The sequence below is a fragment of the Euprymna scolopes genome, chromosome 1, assembly GCF_053919585.1.
Source record: "Euprymna scolopes isolate OS-2025 chromosome 1, ASM5391958v1, whole genome shotgun sequence".
Classification (NCBI taxonomy): domain Eukaryota; kingdom Metazoa; phylum Mollusca; class Cephalopoda; order Sepiida; family Sepiolidae; genus Euprymna; species Euprymna scolopes.
Window position 1 is genome coordinate 198409107 of NC_136482.1, and position 25901 is coordinate 198435007.

Here is a 25901-nt window from a genome sequence, read left to right on the forward strand (position 1 = left end):
TATATATATATATAATATATATATATATATATATATAATATATATATATATATATATATATATTTAAAGGGGTTAGAACAACTGTCCTAAAGTGCATAGGTTTATTGATTTTGTTTGTTCTTCCTTGTGAAACGGATTTTTAATTTTAAATATAAATTATCAATCACATTACTCAATATATATATATATATATAATATATAATATATATATATATATATATGTATGTATGTATGTATATGTGTGTGTAATTACCCGGGATCGGTTAAAAACTATCTCAGTGTAGTTCTAAAGCTCCTTAATGGGGAATTACGTCACAATATATATATATATATATATATATATAGAGAGAGAGAGAGAGAGCCAGACAGACAGACAGACAGACAGAAGAAATAAAAAGGAACAAACCGAGTTATGTGTTCATTAACGTTTCGTCTTTATTTGTAAATTCCTCTGGAAATAAAGACGAAACGTTGCTAACACTTAACTCGATTTGTTCCTTTTTATTTTTCTCTTTCGTCGGAATACTATTTCCATTATTCTTTTCATATATATATATATATATATATATATATATATATATATATATATATATATATATATATATATATATATATATATATAAAACAAATAAATGGCAAAAGTCTATATTCTAAATTTCAAGATGTTGATCGTCTTACCGTTTATTCCTTTAAGTAAGTTAACTTGCCCAATTCTTGAAAGCACATGTTTTGTGGCTCAAAATCATCCATGTAATTATTATATCAATAAATGAATTTTTTTATTTTGGTACGCCATCTTTTTATTTTATTTAGTAATCCAAATTTGATAAGTTCTTTTTCTTCTGATGAGTTGACGGCGAAATAAATTCAATAATTGACATAATAATTACATAAATGATTTTGCGCTACGAAACAGGTGCTGCCAAGGATTGCGCATGTAAAAATTTAGAATATAGACTTTTGTCATTTATTTGTTATATGCTTTTTAGTTACATAAATTAAAGGATCGATATAAATAAAAGGTGAAATATAATTAAATAAACATATTTTCATATATATATATATATATATATATATATATATATATATATAATATGGTATAATTATTTTGTTTCAAATTTCTTATATTATAAAACCATAAACACATCCAAGGCGCGTGCGCCTGATCCCATCGCTACCATACTTATTATGCAGAAGTTTAAATGTAATGTGAACAAATATCTCGCTGCTAGACTCCTCACAGTTCCCTGCTAGACACTATCCCGAGCAGTATCCCCTCACGTCCAAGTTGCAATATGCTTTATTTGTGGTGAAAATGAGTAAAACTAAAATTAGTAAGAGTAAATTAAAATTATTATTGTTTATTTGTGGCTTTTTGACTATGATTAAAGCGTAGTATATGTGTTATGTTGTGACGGGCAATGCCAAAGGTTTGAACGACTATTATTAGTGATTTGTTAACTGTTATGTAGAAAAAGATAGGCAAAGATAATGTTTTCAAAGAAAGGAATGTTTAGCTAAAATATGTATGTTAAAAATCTAACGGAAGAATTTTAACTTAGGTTTAGTAATGTTTATGAACAAAGTATTACAGATATATTTATGTAATAGAATGGATTCAAGAATTTAATTTTATAAACAATGGAATTGACTTGGTAACAAAGAAAGAATAGGTTTTGATATGTAGATATAGATGTACGAGTCATTCGTCGTGTCCTCATATTGTACAACTATGTTTAGTCTACCGTTTTACCTGTTGCCCTCCGCCCCGCTTCAATTCACGTCATCGCAATTCTGTTTGAATATAGGTTACCGTGATATGCACTAAAAGTGACCCTCGTCAAAATTCACGCTAACGTAATCGCTACTAAGTAACACTAGTGTATACAGTATTAAGCACTTAAACGAAATTTTGTATGAATTTAGAGGAATTGTATAAATGTAACGGAGCCGCTGATACGCGTTACCAAGGAGCGGAATGATGTGACAGGAGGAAGAGGAAGGAAAAAGGAAAGAAAAATGAACCACGTGGTCAGGACTGGAAAAGGCGAGTGACGACGTGAGATGGACGTTTGGCGACGAGAGAGACTTTTAAAGCAAGTGTTAAACACGGAAGAGTTTTGATAAATATGACAAATAAGGACTTTAAAAATATGTGGTTGGTAATGTGTGAATGGAAATATATGGTTGGAAAGCACTGGTAAAAAAAATCAATGAATTTCATTTCAACTGAATTCAATTTTTTCTTTTTGTTTGTTTCCTAGCGGCTGTCTCAGACACAGCGTGTGGGTCCGACTGTTAACAATTTTCTAGGATAACTGAGGAAATGTATCACTTGGCATTTAACAACCGACTTTCTTATGCAAATCACTATATATGCGATCATCATCTGTTTTCTGGTTAATGGTTTCACATCATCGTTTGAATACAAATTGAAACTGACTAGGAATATTTTTTAACTATGATGAACAAATTCATACTTACCAAAATAAGGTGTAGTGTCCGCCGACGGCAACACGGAATTCGTGTATAGAAGTATCACAAAGAACGCACAAAATAATAAAATACCTACAACGAAAAGCAAATTCTTTAAAGAAATTCAAACAAAAATAATTGATAAAAATGTTTTTTCCTTGTGTGCAATAAGATTTGAAAATTCCACATTTTTTACAATGACATCCAAACTCACAACCTGCCTCCAGAATAAACAAAAACGGGTTACACAACTCCAGTGGCATAGCAACTATTCGTGACACCTGAGGCGGTTGTAAGATTTAGTATCCCTTACTTAGCCTTTGATAATCAGTTAACCTTCAAAATTCCAGAAATTTCTCAAAAAAAAATTTTTTTTCATGAAATCAAATTTTTTTTTTTTTTCATGGAATCAAAATTTTTTTTCATGTAACCAAAATTTTCTTTTCTTTTAATCAAAATTTTTTTTTTTTTTTTTTTTCATGGAATCACAATCAAGGATGTCAAACTCGTTTGAAAACACACATAAAACACAAAAACATATTACGGCCTTAAAAACTCATTTTGGCATAAAGAAAATTTTCTATTTTCTATTTTCAATTCCCCCCTCTCAAATGCCGCCCTCTCGCACGCGCCGCCCGGTGCGAACCCACTTTTCTACGCCACTGCACAACTGATTCAAAGTATCTTTTAGTAAGCAATCAACTGCAACCCGTTGAGCGAAAATCAAAATATGTTAAACTGAACTGGAAGTCTGTAGATAGTCACTCGAAGTGAAATGAAACACATACATCGAATCTGTTGCCAAGGCTGCTGAAAAAGTGATGCGATCCTTCTATCGATCCCGTACATATCTCACTGCTGATGCAATTCTCTATCTATATAGGAGCCAAGTTCCTCCAAGGATGGAGTACTGTTGCCACATCTGGGCAGGAGCTGCTAGAAAGGACTTATCCTGCCTTAATAGAGTTCAAAATAGACTTCGCAGTCTCGTAGAAGATGTCCTTTGCTCTTTCCTTCAACTTCTATCTCACAGAAGAGATGTTGCGAGTTTGTCTCTGCTTTATCGTTATTTTCATGGTAAGTGCTCGACTGAGCTTCAATCTATGATCCCTCCTCGCCAAAGACAATCCCGTTCCACAGCTGACATTCTCACTGTAATCTCTGAACGTATATACCATTCACTGGACAGAGCGGTAGCTCTAGACATATCTAAGGCTTTTGACAGGGTATGGCACAAGGGTCTCCTCAGGAAGATTAGATCATACGGTATCACTGGTAGAATACTTAGCATAATTGAATCCTTCTTAGACAAGAGAAAAATCCAGGTTGTCCTCGACGGTCGAACATCTAAACAGTGTGATATAAATGCGGGAGTGCCTCAGGGGTCTATTCTTGGACCTCTATTGTTCCTGATATTTATTAATGACCTCCCCGACAAAACTGCCTCTGAGATGGGTATATATGCTGATGACACTACGCTCTATAACAGGCATGACAGGAAAACAAATGAACACATATCTAAAGAAATGGCAAAAACACTAGAGGATGACCTCCAATCAGTAGTGGAATGGGGACATAAATGGATGGTCACATTCAATACTGCCAAAACCAAACTGGTTTCCTTCAATAACTACAAGAAACCTTCTCTGCCACCAATAGCAATGGCCAGTGACTCCCTGTCTGAGAGTACATCTTTCAAACTGCTTGGCCTAACGTTCACAGGAAATATGAGCTGGAACAATTATATTGAAAACATTGCCAGGGCCGCTGCAAAAAAGGTAGACTCTCTCTACCGTGCTAGAAAACTACTGACACCTAAAAGTATCCTGTATCTCTATAAGGCCACCATTCGCCCATGTATGGAGTATTGTTGTCACAGCTGGGCTGGTGCATCTACTACTAGTCTCTCGCTCCTAGACAAGGTTCAAAAAAGAGTCGCCAATCTGATAGGCCCTGAACTGGCATCTAAGCTTCAGCCTCTGTCCCATCGACGAAATGTTGCATCCCTCTGCTTGTTCTACAAGTATTTTAATGGTGAATGCTCTGACGAACTGCAGACACTTGTGCCCCCACGACGCAGACACCCTCGATAAACCTGACAGGCAGCTAAATCCCACCCCCACACAGTAGAGATCCCTAGATGTAAAAGATCTTTCTACTCCAGTAGTTTCTTCCCCAGAACCGCTAAACTCTGGAATTCCATTCCAGGATCCTGCTTCCCTAACTGTACTGACATGCAGAAGTTCAAGTGTAACATGAACCAACATCTTGCTGCCCTAATCCCTACATAGTGCCCCAGTAGTTGCTGACCCTGATAGTAGCCCCCTACAGCTGAGTGGCAATGTGCCTTGTTTGGGGTGAAAATGTAATAAAAAAAAAAAAGAAACACTCGTCTAGCTGAAAATACTATCAATAATTCCTCTCACTCTTTATCTGTGCCTAAACCTAAACATAGATTCCATGAACAAAGTTTCTTTCTTAGAACTGCATGCCTATGGAACTCCCTTCCGTTTTCCTGCTTTCCAGCTGACTACTATATGGTTGTCTTCAAGTGTAACGTAAACATGTTTTTGATGAGCCGTTCCACTTAAGTTAACAAATTTACCGAATTTCCATTACTAACGATTACTATATTGTCCAATTGTCTACTATGCACGCTTTAAACCTTATCCTCGAATGGTCTTTTGGTCTTGATAAGTGGTGATGCCTATGTAAAAAAATGAAACAAAAAGATTCAGCTGTGAAAATTTTCTCATCAACCAAAAACTTCATCAATATGATTCTCTCACTTAAGCAATTAACTTCAATCACTTTACATACTCATCTCTCTTCAATAAATAAAATCATTACCTGTTCTTTCTTCATTCTCGACCCAATACATCTTATATCTTGCATACTTTTCCACAACTATTCTAGTAGACTTACCTCTCCAACGAGTTTCTTGGACACAGCTTATATCTATTCTCAAGAATGCAATCTCATAACAGTTCATCATTTTCTAAACCCGATCCAGTGCGGTAATGAGGATTTTTACTGATTCATCATCTGTAGTTAGTTGCCTCAGTGCCTCACAACTACCAACTTAACTGCTCGCTGTTAATTGTATTAAAATAAACAAAACAATAGAAGAAAAATATTTAGAAAAAGATGGTGACTAAAGGTTGCTTAATACACGGACTTACCAAGCGTGATCTTTTCGGAACTGTCGTTTGGCAACATGAACAGCTGAATCGAAAGGAGAGAAAGGATGAAGCTTGGTACAAGTAAACTTAGTACGTAATCGTTGGAGATGCGAACGAATTCGTTTTTGTACGCAATACTATAGAACGTTTCTGGACAACAACTATACTTTTCAGCTCGTCTCTCAACTGTTGCGGTCACGAGATTCCAACGTGAGTTATTTTTGTAATTAAAAAGGTCAATCTCTGGAGTAATGATGGTCAGGTTAATATGCAAACTGGAATGAACCCAAGGTCCTATGATTAGCAAACAGCTTGCCGAATCAAACGGGAAATTATGCGTATCAAATTCACACCGCACTTTCGATTTCACCTGAAAAAATAATAAAATTAACATAAAAATTAAAACGAGGCACATCTAGTCGGGTGTTAGAAATTAGATTTATATAGTATTGAATCTAACGGATCGATGTTTGATTCTGCTTAGCCTTTATTTCGTTGAACGTTGGTGAATGTTGTTAAGAAGAATGAAATTTAATTATATTTCAGTTCGCAAAGTTTGCTGAAGTACTTGAAACTAAATTTAAAAAAAAATAAATATATATATAAACTTTTTCTGATAAACCAAGACGAAGATTTTCGCGTTTATTCGTATGAATAAATAAACATAAAAATTTTGGCAATTTTCATAAAATAAAATTATCTTTTTAAAATAGATACATCTAATATATAATTTTAAGTCAGTTGGTTTCCCAATTTTTTTTAAATTAATAAAAAATTACATTTTATAAATCTAACATGCTGACAAATGGATGAAACCTTAAAGCTTTTCTATTAGGATTTCGATTTAAGTTTCGTGCCACGTCATTAGTAATCTGTGTATGCACAAAGAAAAGCTATCTCTTTGAAAATGGAGATATCTATATATATATATATATGTATGTATATATATATATATATAGAAAAGAGAAAGAGAGAGAGAAAGAAATGAAACAAACTAAGTCAGACGTCCATCAACGTTTCGTCTTTATTGTAGGACTTCTTCTAGATGAATAAATTTAAGAAAATAAAATACCAGTACAATATTTGAACATATATTTGTTGTAATGAAAATAGGACATAGTCATACAGTTCATTGCATCAAATATATTTTTAACTGTTGTTTTGGTGTTTTATTTTCATTAATTCATTCATCTAGAAAAAGTCTTACAATAAAGACGAAACGTTGGTGGGCGCGTAACTTGGTTTGTCCTTTTTTATCTCTCTATCTCGTTGGAATACTATTTCCATTACTCTCATCACACACACACACACACACACACACACACACACACATATATATATATATATATATAATTATAAAACTCAAACGACCTTGTAACAAGTGTTGTAACCCAACATCCGGTTTACGACTTCCGATTGCGCATGCGTACATAAAAAATAATCAACGCAACAATAAAACGTATTGTTTTACTCTGTACGTTTGCAGCGTTCCACGTGTTTAAATTATCTAAGTAAATAATTGCTAATACTTTCTGCATTTTTTTACATTGTTCATTTTCGTATTACATTTAAGTTATTTTAACGCAATCTTCTTACAAATAAATCTACTTTTATACGTTGGCAACCATAAGAGCATTTAACAACGGCGATTTACCCACCGCCTTAATTTTTTTTAACATTTATTCTACATTTTTTAAATATCAAAATTTGAATTTAACTTTAAGTATTATGGCATCTGTTCAGTGCACATTTACCGTTAAGTATGGAAAACCACTTATAACTCAATGGCTGTAAGTATTTTTTTCAAAAATGAACAATTATAAACAGAACGACTTATAGAAATCTATCTATATTCTTTTTTCATGTTAATATACTTTCATAGAAATGTTTCTGTTATGTCACAATTTTTTTCTTTACGTCACGAGTGTCACGCTCATACATTAATTGCATAGCTAATATAACATACTGACCCAACAGGTCACGGGTAGTCTAGTATATATATATATATATATCTATATATATATATATATATATATATATATATATATATATATATATCTTTCTAGTATCCACGCGCGTGGTGGATACTAGAAAGCTGATTGGCTAACTAAAATCCTCAACAGAAGAGGACCATATAAAAACGAGAAACAACCACAGAATTCGCGCATAAGCCTGACGAATCCTAGAGTGGATGAAACGCCGAATATTCAGTGTAGCTTAATCGCCATATATATTTTATAAATTACTATATATATATATATATATATATATATATATATATATATATATATATATATATATATATATATATATCATGGAGTTTCAAAGGCTCTTGTCCTCAGGGGAAAAACATTCTATATCTATACTGTGCATTGTTTTGTTTCGTATGTCAATATTTTTTATTTTATTCAGAAGGTCGCCAGAGTTTTTAATATGTGATGTACTAATGGTGCCCATTAATGGAATTAAAATATGGACTATTGCTCGTGCTATCTTATAAGTGATACTACCGATGTAAGAGTATGGGTCGCATAGGGATGTTGTCTTTACAGAAATAGATATAGTTTCCCTATACACCAATATCCCTATCAAAAAATCCTTTAATCTACTCCACAAACACCTAAACAAAATTACAATCGATCTACCTTTTTCCCTCGAACACATTAATACAAATAATAAAACTTATCACTGATAGAACCTATTTCCAATTCAATAATTCCTATTACAGACAAAAATTCGGACTCCCTATAGGAGACCCCCTTAGCGGAGTACTTGCTTGCCTATTTTTAGAATTTCTAGAGACCAACTCTTTCAAATTCAGATTACATAAAAACTCCACATACTTTAGATACATAGACGATATTTTCTCCCCATAAACGCACAAATAGAACAACTCCAAAATAAATTAAATTCATCCATAAAATTTACACACGAATCCGAACAAGACAACTCTCTAACTTTTCTAGATATACTTATCAGATCAGAAAACATATTTTACTATAAAAACATATTTTACTATAAAAACATATTTTACTATGAAAACATATTTTTCTATAAAAACATATTTTACTATAAAAATATATTTTACTATAAAAACATATTTTACTATAAAAACATATTTTACTATATAAATATATTTTACTATAAAAATCATATTTTACTATGAAAACATATTTTTCTATAAAAACATATTTTACTATAAAAACATATTTTACTATAAAAACATATTTTACTATGAAAATATATTTTTCTATAAAAACATATTTTACTATAAAAATATATTTTACTATAAAAACATATTTTACTATGAAAACATATTTTACTATGAAAACATATTTTACTTTAAAAACATATGTTAGCATGAAAACATATTTTAGTATAAAACATATTTTACTATTAAAACATATTTTACTATAAAAATATATTTTACTATAAAAACATATTTTACTATGAAAACATATTTTACTATAAAAACATATTTTACTATAAAAACATATTTTACTATAAAAACATATTTTACTATAAAAACATATTTTACTATTAAAACATATTTTACTATAAAAACATATTTTACTATAAAAACATATTTTACTATAAAAACATATTTTACTATAAAAACATATTTTACTATAAAAACATATTTTTCTATAAAAACATATTTTTCTATAAAAACATATTTTACTATAAAAACATATTTTACTATAAAAACATATTTTACTATAAAAACATATTTTTCTATAAAAACATATTTTTCTATAAAAACATATTTTACTATAAAAATATATTTTACTATAAAAACATATTTTACTATAAAAACATATTTTACTATAAAAATATATTTTACTATAAAAATATATTTTACTATAAAAATATATTTTACTATAAAAATATATTTTACTATAAAAACATATTTTACTATAAAAACATATTTTACTTTAAAAACATATTTTACTATAAAAAAAAAAAAGAAAAACCACAAACGATTACATTTATTACTACTCGCAACACAATGATAGAATAAAAACTGATCATTGGGTTTTTTTTCTTGCGTGCCTTTCAAATATGTAGTCTCCAATATCTTGATGATGAAATTCAACATATCACGAACGCTTTAAAAACATTACAATATTCGACTTATTTCATTTCAAACGCGAAGAAAAAAACACGAAAATATATTCTAATATGAACAAACAGAAATATAAAACAACATATACCTCCCTACTAAACAGATATCTTTTCATTCCTACCCATACTAATAATACAAAAATTTGCGACACTCTCAATAGACTTGGTATATATTCGATACAAATAACTTCTTCAACAATAAAACAAACACTAAAAACCACTAAGCACCCCCCCCCCCAAAAAAAAAAACTCACATCCAACGCCGGCATATACTCTATCCCTTGTAATAACTGCCACAAAACATATATAGGAGAAACACAACATAAATTAGAAATAAGACTTAATGAACATAAAAGAGACATAAAAATGGAAACTCCTTCAATGCACTTTTTTGCTATTGTGCTGAACATGATCACTCGTTTAACTTTGACCATGTAAAAATTATTAAATTCGTTGTAGATAGAACTAAACGAAGAGTTCCGGAATCAGAACTTATTTAAAATACTAGCACCATCACGCAAAGAAAAGGTTTCTACAATTTAGCTCCTATTATAGGAAGTACAATAATCAGAGAGCAAAATATGAATACGGACTCTAGGTAATGAGTCTATATGTTGTTAATCGTCTCTCCCCATATAATTTCAACAAAATAAATAAGATAAAAAAGTAAATATACATATACATATGCATATGAATAACGCTTTAATGTGTATATATATATGCATAGAATAATCCAACCTTTTCAAACGCACATTTATAGATTGTTTTTTCCTTTTTTTACTCGCATGTAATCGTTTTCTTCTACATTTTTTTCTACGAAATTCTGATGATGTCCCCTGAAATAGGGACGAAACGTTGATTACTATTTTATTAATTCTCCATTTTTCCTTCTCAAATAACATAACGTCAACCATCGCTTGTAATTTTTATTTTATTTTTACTCATATATATAAATATATGTATGTATGTATGTATGTATGTATGTATGTATGTATGTATGTATGTGACTAAACTGGTTCCCCCACCAGACTTGTTTGGTGAGGAGGGCGGCTAGTCTCCCTGAAGGATTAAAAACAAGACCTTCCAAAGGGCGAATGTACTCTTTTTCTGGGTCAACGGCCAACTAGCACCATGTATATTTGTGTGTGTATATGTGTATTGGGGTGGAGAGGGTTCCTGTAAGCCGTGGTGAAGGCAACCTTTCTAGGAGAAGCAAATCTCTGATTTAAAAAACCATAAAGCGGGAGACCAGTACCTGCATTAAGCTGGTCTGCAGTTTAATTTGTTGCTGGCTATCTTGCTCTTGCTTGTTGCTGGATCTCAACATTTTGAACCGAGAGAGAGACTTAACTGTCGTACAAAGCTAAGACTCTGTAACATCATCTTTGTATAGATACTCCCTCAGGCATTTGGGCTCATGGATTTTAAATGTCTGAGGGAGTGGCACTCGTCTGACAAGACGTTGCGATCATCATGTATGTATGTATGTACTTTATCTCATAACAGAATATTTACGGAGTAAAATATACGTTTTTAAACACTCAGACAATTCATTTAAAAATGGTGAGTGAAAAAAAAAAAAAACAATAGCAAAGCAGACAACTACACAAGAATGTATACTACACTGCTCCCACCAAAAGAAAGGGGTAATTCCTGGAACAATGTTCTCATAACAATAGACCAAACGCTACACACACCGAACTCATGATTAAGGTTTCGTTCCATATCTACAAGCCTGTTAGCCGGGCAACACCAGATCAATGCAGCTTGTAATATATAAAATTATGTTAGTCGTATGTTCGGATTTTAGACCTAAATGGCATTACATTTGACAGATCAAAAAATTATTTCAAAATATACTAGCTGGACGCCCGGCGTTGCCCGGTCGTACAATACGCTTAAATATGATATTTTAATTTATGCAGATTGCGTATGTATTATTATAGAATCAATCCTCTATTGATTATTATAGATTTTTTTTTTACAAGGGTGTCACCACTTATCAAGGCCCAGAGGCCACTCGAGGATAAGGGTTAATAGGTATACATTAGACATTGTGATTTTAGCATAGTAAACAGTGGGAATTTTGTAACTTGGATTACTTAGGGGGACGATTCAATTAGAACTTGTTCACATTGGACTTTTTCTTTTTTTTTTCATAGGTATCAACTCATTATCAAGGCCAAGAGGCCACTCAAGGATAAGGGTTAAAGAGTGCACAGTAGAAATTGGACAATATAATAATCATTAGTAATGAAAATTTGTTAAATTTGATAACTTATATGGAACGGCTCATCAAGAACTTATTTACGTTAGACTTGAACACAACCATATTGTAGTCAGCCGGAAAGCAGGAAAACGGAAGACAATTCCACAGGCGTGCAGTTCTAATAAAAAAGCTTTGTTCATGGAATCTACGTTTAGGTTTAGGCACAGATAAAGAGTTGGGGGGGATTATTGATAGTGTTTACAGCTAGACGAGTGTTACTTGTGAAAGTTTTGCGAGGGGGGACCATAGATTGAAGCTCAGTCGAACACTTTCCATGAAAATAACGATACATCAGAGACAAACTCGTACATCTCTTCTGTGAGATAGAGGTTGCAAGGAAGAGAAAAGGACATCTCCTACGAGGCTACGAAGTCTATTTTGAACTCTATCAAGGCAGGACAAGTCCTTTCTAGCAGCTCCTGCCCAGATGTGGCAACAGTATTCCATCCTTGGACGTACCTGGCTCTTATATAGATAGAGAATTGCATCAGCAGTGAGATATCTACTGGATCGATTACGAGGAATAATTTGTTCGGTGGACTAATTCGCAAAAAATATTTTTTAATAATATGTCGTTCATTAAATTTCGTCTGTGTTTGTTTACAATATCACGTCAGCTGATATTTGGGCTTAATGATGAATGCACTGGAAAACCCACTTTTGATTAGTATTTAGTCTTAAAATACACAAACGAAGAAATGATTTGCGGCGATTTTAAATAGTGATTTTGCTTTTAATAAATTGAACTCATTTTTAAGAAAAAAATAAAATGGTGAGGTACACCCTGGCTTGACCAGCGGATCATTCGATATGTAGTCGAATGCTCTAATAATGAGCAATATCTTCAGATGTCAATAATTCTGTGGGGTTTGTTTTTTAAGAAGAAATGATTTGCTGAGATTATACCATCTCTCTTGCCGGTGTAACGTAAAATATTCTCCTGTAAAAATTCTCCTTTTTATTTATAAGAAAAAAAGACTATTTTTAGGATCGGATTTTTTCCATTTTCGATACTTATCTGATGAATTTGTATGCAAAACATATCTAAGAACACTGCCAGACACATAAATAACCTTTGTATGAAATTTGCAAAAGATAAGCTCAGCCATTTCGGAACCTATGAGGGAGGAACTCACACACAAATCTGTTGTGTATCAGGTGTTAGTCCCAGGAAGATTTCTAAAAACTTCAACTGAAGTAAATATTGTATTAATTTGATTTTATTTAGCGCCTTTCTTTCTTTAACCTTTGGTGCAGGCTGTTAATAAGAGTAAAATTTTATTATATTCAAGATTTTTGCAAATATATTTTATCCGGCTCGGAATATTTTTGCGCTTGGAAGCCATCTTTCTTTTCAGCAGCTAATATAAATACACATGTATATATATATATATATATATATATATATATATATATATATATATATATATATATATGCTAGTGTGTGTGTGCGTGTGTGTGCTTAGAGGTACATATACATATATCTATATATCTATATATCTATTTATCTCTCTCTCTCTCTCTATATATATATATATATATATATATATATATATATATATATATATATTAAGTAATGTGATTTATAATTTAAAAATTAAAAAAAAAAATTTTTTAATTTAAAAATCAAATTTTAATTAAATTAAAAATCAGTTTCATAAGACGGAACAACAACAAAGTCAATTATCTGTACGATCGTTTCGGAAATCCGTGCTTTTTATTTGTGGTATACATGAAGTTATGTAGAACAATTATACATAGTTTTTTTGGTAAGCACGGTCTCCTCATCAGCAAATTTAGGAGGATTTCTATTGAATTTATATATATATATATATATATATTTTTTCTACTCATTTCTATCTCTAACCTATACTAATTTTCTTATAAACACAGTTCCTGATTTCAAAAAAAGAAAAACTAAAAGATTCATCTGCCTTACTTTTAATGCTAGGTTTATTTTTGGTGTCTTTTAAATTCAATAGAAATCCTCCTAAATTTGCTGATGAGGAGACCGTGCTTACCAAAAAAACTATGTATAATTGTTCTACGTGACTTCATGTATACCACAAATAAAAAGCACGGATTTCCGAAACGATCGTACAGATAATTGACTTTGTTGTTGTTCCTTCTTATGAAACTGATTTTTAATTTAATTAAAATTTGATTTTTAAATTTTTAAAAAAATTTTTTTAATTTTTAAATTATAAATCACATTACTTAATATTGAATTAGCTCTAGGACATTTAACTATCGAGCTTATTATATATCTAAATTACAACGAGCATTTCCTGTATTTTAATTAAACTAGTAATTTCACTATTACATTAAAATACACTTAGCTCTTTAGACTATTATTCTAATCTCCTTTAAATTTATATATATATATATATATATATATATATGACTACTTCATTTAATCACATAAATTAATATACGAAAGTATAAATTTATGCATAAACTTTAAGTATTTACTTCAACAGTGCTCAACACGTAGTTAGAGCTAGGTAGTAAGTTATAAAATATATATGGCAATTAAGCTATACAGAATATTCCGCGTTTCATCCACGCTAGGATTCATAAGATGAAACGCGGAATATTCTGTGTAGCTTAATTGCCATATATATTTTATAACTTACTATATATATATATATATATTACTATATATATATATATATATATATATATATATATATATATATATATATATATATATATATAGGAGCAAACAGTTAATAAAACATGTTAAAAACACTTTGAAAAGAGTTAAAAACATATTTAATCTGAAAAGGAAACACTAGATAAGTGGATAGTCCTTAATCCGCGGAGTTTCGAAGAAATACTTTCCTTCTCATCAGAGGGTAGGAATTAGCAAAATGCGGGATCGGATTTTGCATGCAAAAGTATTTGCTGAAACAACAAGCAAGTCAAAGATCTTACTTGATAACAAAAAATTGAAGCAGAGGGAATATGGTGAAGAAAAAGATGATTACACGTGAATGGATAGTCTGGTGGAAGATAAATAATCCAGTGATGGTAAAATCCAAATATATAACTTTATTTTATTTTATTTTACATATATATATATATATATATATATATATATATATATATATATATATATATAAAATCCAAATATATAACTTTATTATATATATATATATATATATATATATATATATATATATATATATATATATATATATACGTAGTTTTTTGTTGTTGATTTTTTTAAACGATATTGATGTTGGCGTCTTCACCTTCAAGATCGGATGTTATTTTTAGAAATTGCCCATTTCTTATTTTGGACGTAAACAAATAATATTTTTATTTATTTATTTATTTATTTATTTATTTTTAAAACAGTAAGTACATGAAGAGGGGTAGGGTCCCGAAACATGCATATACGTAGATTAATGTTTTAAAAATAAATTAATTAATTAATATATATATATATATATATATATATATATATATATATATATATATATATAGTTTCGATTCGATTCAAGCAGATGGCACCAAAGTCATATTTATATATTACTTTTGAACTTACTATATATTGGCTACAATATAATAATCTATAGAGAATTGGCTCTATAATAATAAATATAAAATCTGCATAAATTAAAATATCATATTTAAGCGTATTTTATGACCTGGCAAGTGTGGTGCCATCAGCAAATATATTGATCTGAGTCATAATTTTAAAACCAAATATCTTCCATACTGTATTGTCTGCCGTGTTCGATTTACAAATAAACAAATATTAGTGAAATATATTTATTTCAATGCAACCTTTTAACTATGTGGATGACCCGAAAACCGTTTGGGAAAATTTATTAAATCTATATTTTCTGATTCGTGGAAGATGTAAGCCTGTAAAAAATACAGATTGTCCTTAAATGTTGGATATATATGTAAAAATAAAATTACTAAATAAAGAGAATTGTCAAAATTACAGAAGGGTGATTCCAAAAGTAAAGCCTACTATTTGTTTACTCAAAAAGTTTAACAGCTACAAAGAACAAAGACGGGAGCGGTGTTATTAAAACGAGCGACCTGTCGCGTTTCAGAATTTATTTTTCTACATTCTTAATGTACTTTTGCCAGGAATTCAATGGCACATCTATGCTTCTGATGCAGGTTGCTTTTTAGAGTTTCACGACGTCAATATCTACAATAGAGAGATGAAATTTTCAGATCATTAATGCATAAGACCAGTCATCGTAACAATGCAAATTGCAGTCCTTTCCGATCCATTCGATCATAATGAAAAATAGGAGGCACTACTTTTGGAACGCCCCTCGTGCATTGTGGATTGGGATTGTAGTTTAAATCGTGTGTGAATATTCTGTTTGAACAGTTTTTTTTTAATTTCTCCAATCCTAGAATAGAAAAAATAAAGAAGTGTGGGAAGATTTTCTACTTACAAGTCTTACTAAGTTGGCATAACCAGTAGAACGTATTACAATAGTATCTTGACCACGTTCGGCGTCAACTTCACTTATGCTGCAGAAAAAAAAAGTAGTTGGTTAATAAATTATTTAACTTAAGACTTGTTGGAAAAAAAATATATATATGTATATATATATATATATATATATATATATATATATAGAGAGAGAGAGAGAGAGAGAGAGAGAGAGAGAGAGAAATAAATGACAAAAAGTTATATGCCAAAATTCATGATGTTGACCATCTTATAATTTATTCCTTTAATTCAGTTGACTTATACAATTCTTGACAGTATCTGTTTCGTAGCGCAAAATCAATCATTTAATTATTATATATCAATCAGTGAATCTATTATGCCCTTAACTCATCTGAAGAAATAGCAATAATCAATCCGTCAAAAGGAATTGAATTGTAATTTGACAAGATTAAAATCCGAAATTTGGAAGCGAAGCTGCAAATACCTTTTTATTTGTCCATTACGCTATATTAAAACAGTTGAATTCGAAAACGGCGTTTTCGTTCTTTTTTCGAACGAAAAAAAAGTCGTTGATTTATAAATGAATTCCCAGCGTCTCTCCTCATAACGTCTTATATGCTTTGAATTCTTGGTCTTTCTTGGAAATAAATAATACCGTTGGAATTCAAAAGAGGATAAAAATTACTAGCGGAACAGTAGTAGAAACTCGCTGTGAAGCAAGCGAACAGCAGAAGATGTTGTATTGGAGAGAAACAACTTACCTTATAGGCTTGTATATACTGATGTGTGTTAGCTGTTTTCTTTTTGCTAAAGTCAATGTCAAGGGAGAGATAAAGCGCCTTCATAGGGATTTCCTCATCTGAGTTTTATAGGATGGTGCTTTTTTTGGAAGGGGGTATTTCATAGCATGTCTTTTTAAACTTTATATAGTCATGTTTGGGGGGTATTTCGTCATAGATAATATTAGGTCATCAGGAGAGAATACGCACCGTTTCGGGGCTTTCCTCTCTACGGTATGTTCGCGTATCGGCCCCCCTCACTGATGTGAGGCCCAATTATCTGCTCAATACAGTTAAAGGAAAAGACGTTTGATAATTAAACGGCTCTTGTTACGAGCAACGGCTTTGCGCATGTCGTTCAATGTTCAAAGGCTACGTCTGACATATTGTTGGGACGTGCACATATCGAAGAAAATAATGATAATATTAACAATAATAAACAATAATAATAACAACAATAATAATAAAAGTACTATATATATATATATATATATATATATATATATATATATATATATATATAAAACTAAAGGTATATATATACATAACATTAATAAAATATATATATATATATATATATATATGTATGTATGCATGAAAACATTAAAAAAAATCTACTCACAGTAATAACTACACTGTAGACCCTTGCGAACATATCATGTGGTGTTCCTTTTCGCCTAGATTGTAACGTCAGCTCTCGTTTTTTTTGTTTTTTTTTTTTTTGTTTGTTTGTTTTCACGTATTCATGTTGTTTCTGCTCGGCTGTTATAAGTTATTGTAAATCCAGTCTAGGTGAGCATTTTCCTTGTTACGGCTTTTTCGCATCAGCCACATTCGTTAATGCGAGGCTTAGATATCTTAATTGCATTTGAATTAACTGTTCAATGCAGTAAAAATGTATAAAAATTGGCGTTTCATATAACGACGGCTTTGTGCGCATGACGTTTAAATTTAAAGGCTGCGTCTATAAAAATATGATGACAGTACAATCTAAAAATAAGCTTAAACCAGGCTTAGGGTCAAACAAATCCAACTTGCCTCCTTCCTTGAGGCTTGCATTCACAAATATCCGTGGGCTTAGAACTAATTTAGCTGATGTTGAAGCATTTCTCCTAACAAATACCCCGGATATCTTAGCACTAAGTGAGACTAACCTACACTCCTCCATCCCCTCTCACTACTTTAACATGCCTGGATATCTCCCACTCTGCCGTAAGGACTCTGACAGACATATGCACGGACTTGGAGTTTACATTCGTAATACCCTTCCCTTGACTAGAGAAACAAACCTAGAAACGGATGATCAAGCCTTTATGTGCTTTAGACTAATCATGCAACACAACATTAGCTATTTTTACTTTCTCTACCGCTCTCCCTCGACCCAAGACTGCACCATAATAAACAAAGTATCTGACAGCATAGACACAGCACTCTCCTTCGACACTAGCGCCCAAGTACATGTATTTGGTGACTTTAATGTCCATCACAAAAACTGGCTTGGATTCTCTACTTGCACAGATGCAGCAGGCAGCGCAACTCATAGCTTCTCTGTATCTCACTCCCTATCGCAAATTGTTACTTTTCCAACCAGTTTCCCTGACCAGGAAGAACAACACGCACCACTATTAGATCTGTTTTTGACCACAGTTCCTGATGATTGTGTAACGAAAGCCGACAGCCCACTTGGTAACGCTGATCATGCGGTGATAATGGTTGAAATCGCCCTAAACTCTAGACCCAAAACTGAAGAGCCAGTGCTCAAAACAACGAGATATTATAAAAAGGCTGACTGGGAAGCCATCAGAGATCTTATCAGAGACGCCCCATGGGGAAATATTTTTTCTCTTCCTGCTGAACAGTGTGCAACCAAGACCACTGAATGGTTCAAAACTGCAATCGAAGCGCATGTTCCCATGCGGAAATTCTATAGCAAGCCCCACTCTCCCCAATGGTTTACTTCGACTTGCGCAACTGCCATTGGCCAAAGGCAGCATGCATTCCGCAGGTTTAACCGACATAAGTCCAGTTCAAACAGACAGAAGTACATAGAAGCTAGAAGTAACGTTAAGAAAGAAATAGACCACTAAAAAACGCATCGAAGCACAAAAACTAGGAACTCGTGACTTCTGGAAAATCTACAACAGTGTAGTAAATAATGGGCAATCAACAATTCCCCCACTAACCAACAATCACGAGATTCTTTGCTCAGCAACCGAGAAGGCTAACATGCTTGCCAGTCGGTTTGCCTCAAACTTCACACTGGACCCTCTAAACCACCCCCTACCTCAATTTCCTATGCGGACAGACGCCACGCTAGACGATCTAATAATCACCCCTGCTCAGGTGCATGCTATCATAAAAAGCCTTGACACTTCAAAAGCATGCGGACCCGACCTCATCCCAGCTGTGCTATTAAAAAAGTGCTCAGCCGAAGTAGCTCCAGTTCTCTCCAAACGCTACAACAAACGCCTTAATGAAGCTTGCTTTCCGGGCTGTTGAAAAACTGCTTCTGTGGTACCAGTATTCAAGAATTCTGGCGAAAGAACTGACCCATTAAATTATCGCCCTATTAGCCTCCTCCCACTTTTTGCCAAAATATTTGAGACCTTAATTAACCATGCTCTAGTCCAGCACCTTACAGATGCTAAACTTCTGACCTACCAACAATATGGATTTAGACAAGCCCGTTCCACGGCAGACATCCTCACTGTAATCTCTGAACGCATATACCATTCACTGGACAAAGCGGGAGAGGGCAGAGCGGTAGCTCTAGATATATCTAAGGCTTTTGACAGGGTATGGCATGAGGGTCTCCTCAGGAAGATTAGATCATACGGTATCACTGGTAGAATACTTAACATAATTAAATCCTTCTTAGATAAGAGAAAAATCTAGGTTGTCCTCGACGGTCGTACATCTAAACAATATGACATAAATGCGAGAGTGCCCCAGGGATCTATCCTTGGACCTCTATTGTTCCTGATATTCATAAATGACCTCCCCGACAAAATTGCCTCTGAGATGGGTATATATGCTGATGACACCACACTCTATAGCAGGCACGACAGGAAAACAAATGAACATATATCTAAAGTAATGGCAGAAACACTAGAGGATGACCTCCAATCAGTAGTGGAATGGGGACAAAAATGGATGGTCACGTTCAATGCCGCCAAGACAAAACTGGTTTCATTCAATAATTACAAGAAACCTTCTCTACCACCTATAGCAATGGCTAACGACTCTTTATCTGAGAGTACGTCTCTCAAGCTCCTTGGCCTAACGTTCACAGGAAACATGAGTTGGAACAATTACATCGAGAGCATTGCCAGGGCCGCTGCGAGGAAGGTGGGCTCTCTCTACCGTGTTAGAAAACTTCTAACACCCGAAAGTATCCTATACCTCTACAAGGCCACTATTCGCCCATGTATGGAGTATTGCTGTCATATTTGGGCTGGTGCATCGGCTACTAGTCTCTCGCTCCTTGACAGGGTTCAAAAGAGTCGCAAATCTGATAGGCCCTAAACTGGCATCTAAGCTTCAGCCTCTGTCTCATCGTCGAAACGTTGCATCCCTCTGCCTGTTCTACAAGTATTATAATCGTGAATGCTCTGATGAACTGCAAGCACTTGTGCCCCCACGACGTAAACACCCTCGACAGACTCGACAAGCTGCAAAATCCCACCCCCACACTGTAGAGATCCCTAGATGTAAAAGATCTTTCTACTCCAGTAGTTTCTTCCTCAGAACTGCTAGACTTTGGAACTCCATTCCAGGTCACTGCTTCCCCAACTGTACTGACATGCATAAGTTCAAGTGCAACGTGAACCAACATCTCGCTGCCCTAATCCCTACATAGTACCCCAGTAGATGTTTCCCCTGATAGTAGCCCCCTACACCAAAGTGGCAATGTTCCTTGTTTGGGGTGAAAATGTAATAAAAAAAAAAGTTAAGACTCGCTCATATCGAAAGAATAGAAAAACAAAATAAAAACAATAAAAAGGTAAATAAAGAAAAGAAAATAGGAGAAAAGAAAGAAAATAAATAATTTTAAAAAATTGTTAAACAAAATAAAAAAATTAAAATCATTAAATAAATAAATCAGCACTGTGGACACATATTACCACTCGGTATTTCTTTTAGCCCAGAGCCAGGTTGCACATTGTTCAGTAATTTCTGTTAGATTTTTACATGCTGCGCTTCTTTTTCGGCCTTTAATTCCAAGCTGTCCTAAAAGTTGATATAAAGAGCCTGAAATGAAATCTCTTGCTCCAATTTCAACAGCTCGAAGAATTTTAACGTAACCTTCACGGGTCAACTCTCTTTTTCATATTTCTCCATCTTGTATTGGTGTTGCTTCTCTACCCGACTCTCATAAGGTACTGTCAATTCAATCAAAACGAATTTTTCCTTGTTATTGACGAGAGAACAATGTCTGGCCGTTGACCCTTTCCTTTTATAATTTTTGGATAATTACTTTGCCAGCCAGGGAGATCTGCGGCGACTATCCAATCATCATTGATTCCGAGAATATTTTGGTTCTGTACTAGCAATGGGCTAGTTATACGTTTTGATCCGATCCACATTTTTCCTCCCTCAGCAAAAAAAAGGTTAGTCATTGATGGAAGCATGTCATCAGTTGAGCGTATTATGAAACTCAATCGGCGACATTTGCCAGATGTTATTCCACGTAATGGATCTTTGCATAGCTTCTCCCCAGTTTGTCCATTGTCCCTGCTGTGACTGTTGAATGGCTTTTATTAGCCTTTTGCTTTCCTTCTTGCTTCCTTTTTTCCTAGATGATCAGATCTCGGTACTCTTTGGTTGTAGCTGTAGACCATCTTTGAATGCTGGTCATTCCCAGTCCAGATTTCCCTGTCTGAGTGAGCCCAATGACTTCTTTGAAGGCTAGGTTTTCTTTCGCTTCATTTATAGCATCTTGGACTTTCCATTTCCTTCCTGTTTTAAGAGAGGGTTGTACTGTCTTTACAACAGTGTCGTTGGAATTGTCCAACATCATCTGGAATCTGACTTTCCCTGCTTTGAACTCTTCTGCAAATTTGATAATCCTGGAGGCAAACCTAGCCATTTCCTCGTATATCTGTTGATTTTCGCTTCGATTGCATCAACCGTACTAATAGTTACTTCGAAGAGGCCATAAAAGAATTGGGATGAGCATGTGTTGAAGACACCATACCTTGTATTTACCTTGAAGTGGACAGCGCACGATCGTCTTTAGACTCTCATCGACGGTTTTTATTGTCACTTTAACCTGGTTGGAGTCTTTCAAGGTGTTATCGTACCATCTTCCCAGGCTTTTTATTGGTTCTTCTGAGACTGTAGGAATTTTCTGACCACCCACTGAAAAACAGATATCTTTATGCACTTTTCCTTTTCTAAGAGAGAGGCTTCTGGACTTCTTAGGCTTGAAAGTCATTCTGGACCAAACCATCATTTCATCCATAATGCTGAGTAACTTGCGGGTGTCAGCTTCTTTTGATGTGAGGATCGTGGTATCGTCCATGTAAGTTTTTACTGGTGACATTTCGCATTCTTCGCCTAATTTAGTAGGGCTTACATTGTTTCCTGCTGCTTTGAGAATTACTTGCATCGCTAAAACAAAAAGTATAGGCGATACTGTACATCCCATTGCAATTCCCACCTCAAGTCTCATCCAGTTTGTCGTGTAGTCATTTGTGGTAAACCGCATGTGAAACCCATCAAAATACGTTGCAATCATCTTGCGTATTCCCTCTGGGATGTGGTGCATTTGAAGGGATAGTTGAATCATTTGATGGGGCACTGATCCATATGCATTAGCTAAATCGAGCCAAATGACGTCCAAGTCAGTTTTTTTTTTTTTTGCTCTTTGGATAGCCTCCCATATCATACTCCTATGTTCCAGACAACCAGCTATTCCAGGGATTCCACCTTTTTGCACAGAAATATTGATATATTTGTTTGATAGTAGGTATTTCGTTATTCTTGAAGCCATTACTGCGAAAAATATTTTTCCCTCTACGTTAAGAAGTGAGATTGGCCGAAATTGATTTATAGCTTCTGCGTTTTGCTCCTTAGGTATGTACACACCGTCTGCTTTCATCCACTGGTTACTAACATGACGGTTTTTCCATGCCAACTTCAAGTTAATTTATAGCCATTTAAATACTTTTGGGCATCTTTTGTAAAGTAAGAAGGGGATGCTATTCAGGCCTGGTGAAGATTTATTTCTAGCTTTGAAGACAACGCGTTTAACCTCTTCATACGTCATTATGTTCATATTGAACTTTTTCTAAGGAATTTCTGGCCATATAAATTTGCTATTTTTCCAGTGTGATGTGGCGGTTGTGGTCTGAGTATGTGTCTTAGATGGCTTTCTAAGACATGTTGTTCAGTTTTTAATACTCCTGATTTTGGTTGTTCAAATAGATTTCGGGCATATTTATATGGTCCTTGAATGAACCGATCGCGCTCTTTTCTCCGCTTCAGTCGGTTTTTTCTGGCGCATTCCGCCTTGCTAAGAGCGCTATGTCTGTCTTTGAGATCTTTTTAGATATTCAATAAACCCACTTTTTCAAAAGGATTTGAAACGTGGAGTTTTCGTTTCAGATGTTTTTCCTTATTCCTAAGATCTGGCATCTCCCGCTGTCGTCTGTTTTTCTTTACGGACGGTTTAGTTGATTTCACTTTCTCACCATATAATGCAATGCAAATGCGGTATATGACATTACCACACTCTTCTAATCGTTGATCATACTTCTTTCCATCCAGTTCTTTATGTAATGCATTGTTTATTGTATGATCAAGCATACACCATTCTTCCGAATTGTCCGCCGGTGGAAATTTGATTCTGGGGAGTTTCAACTCACTCACTGGCCCAATTGCTTGGATATCCTCGGCACTGTGGGTTGCGTCCTGGCCTTGGTGTTCCGACGTCTTATCTGAGGTATCAGAGCGCTGCATATGAGTCACTGGATGACTGGCACATCCCTTTTTGCTTTGGTGAATCTTCCTTCCTTTTAGGGAATTGAATTTTCGTCCACAGGCGTATGGGAATTCCGTATGTTCTTTAATGATAATCCGTTGGTATGCCTGGGTCATATTCCGTTCGTTTCTTTTGGATCCATCATCCTCCCTCCCTTTCGGTGGATCTTGAGGGCATTTTTCTTTGTCTTTGTCTGTAGCTTATGTTATAAGAACTCTGGGTTGCCGGCCCGGTGAAAATATTGGACAGTTAAAGGCGCGTTTCTTTATGTTTATTTGCTGTTTGATTTTTGATTTTTGATTTTTCTATTATATGTGTATATGTACTGTGTGCATGTGTGTATGTGCGTACTTATATGTATATGTATTTAAGACTGACGTTCCATCTTCTCATTGGCTATACCTCCTCCTCCTCCTCCTCCTCCTCCCTCTCCTTTTCTCCTTTTCCCCGTGTATGCTCATCACTTTCACTAAACTAATTAAGACTGAAGGATCGGTCGAAAATTATTTACCTGTAAAATAAAGTTTAATTTTTTTCATAATATTATTTTGTATTCCTGCACGTTACCAATTGAGAACGAATAAAGAAAAGTTATAAGCTTTTATACTTTTCGTATTCTTTTTTATACATTTTCATATATATATATATATATATATATATATGGGGGGGAGGGGTGTGATGGCAGCCAATTCGCTTTCGAACATTGCCATCTCTCGATATAGCACCAAAAAAAAGGTATATAGAAATACGAAAATATTTAGTGATAGGCTGCACGAATGTGGCTTTTAAGCCCTGCTAAACTCTGGCACTCCTTAGCACACATTGTACAGACATGTGCACCACTAACACCACGTACTTGCTGTTCTTTTCTATGCAGGATCAAATGCCGTTTCAAATCGCCTGTCGTTTTGTACATTCGCCCGCAGTGTACACAGGTTAACTCTGGCAACTCAAGACTGCTTTGTGGCCCGCTTCGCCGATGAGTAGACTGGTGACTCATCAGCCCAGCTCTGCTAAGACATATTCTTCTGCACACCTCACATTCCAGACCAATTTGGCTCCCCCTCCCACCTACGGCTCCTTTCACTCTTCCTTTCCGGATATCGCGCTTCAGCTGCTCATACTGGGTTCGATCCGCCTCAAACTTGCCCACACCTCCCCGCAAGGTCCTTCTCCACCCTCCGCGATCCAAAGCAAGACTCTCCCAGGTTCTTTCATCAATCCCACATTTTTTAAGGTGGATCTTAAACAATCCTTAAATCTCAATTTAGGCTTTTGAGCCAGACGTTTTCCCTCATCGAGCTCACCATAAAGCGTCCACAAGATGCTGCATATCAGTCAGCGTATGAGCCACCAGATCACAGTCATCCGCATAGAGCAAGTCACGAATCGTGTAGGTGAGTACCTTTGTACTTGCATTGAAGCGCCTAATGTTGAACAAGCCCCCAGTAGTTAGGTAACGAATATAGGCACCATCAGAGCACCCCCCCCCAAATGCCATCCGAAAGACCATGGTGAAATACAACGCAAAGAGTGTGGGTGCTGGAATGTCTCCCTGCTTAACACCATTTTCTACTGAGATAGGATCAGCCAGCTTTCCCCCAACATTGATCACAGCCTTCATATCATCATGGAAAAGCTTTAAGATGGTTGT

General features: G+C 34.1%; 1 protein-coding gene across 2 annotated transcripts in view; it reads right to left on the reverse strand.

Annotated features, from left to right (window-relative positions):
• Window positions 1-25901, reverse strand: part of LOC145279214 (neuronal acetylcholine receptor subunit alpha-9-like) — a 75020-nt gene that overhangs the window by 15359 nt on the left and 33760 nt on the right. For both annotated transcript variants that reach the window (XM_080130707.1, XM_080130708.1), the window contains exons 4-6: window positions 16482-16560; window positions 5658-6027; window positions 2485-2568 (exon numbers count right to left, since the gene is read on the reverse strand). In XM_080130707.1, coding sequence (XP_079986833.1) covers window positions 2485-2568; window positions 5658-6027; window positions 16482-16560 — 533 coding nt within the window. The remainder of the gene's footprint in view (window positions 1-2484; window positions 2569-5657; window positions 6028-16481; window positions 16561-25901) is intronic.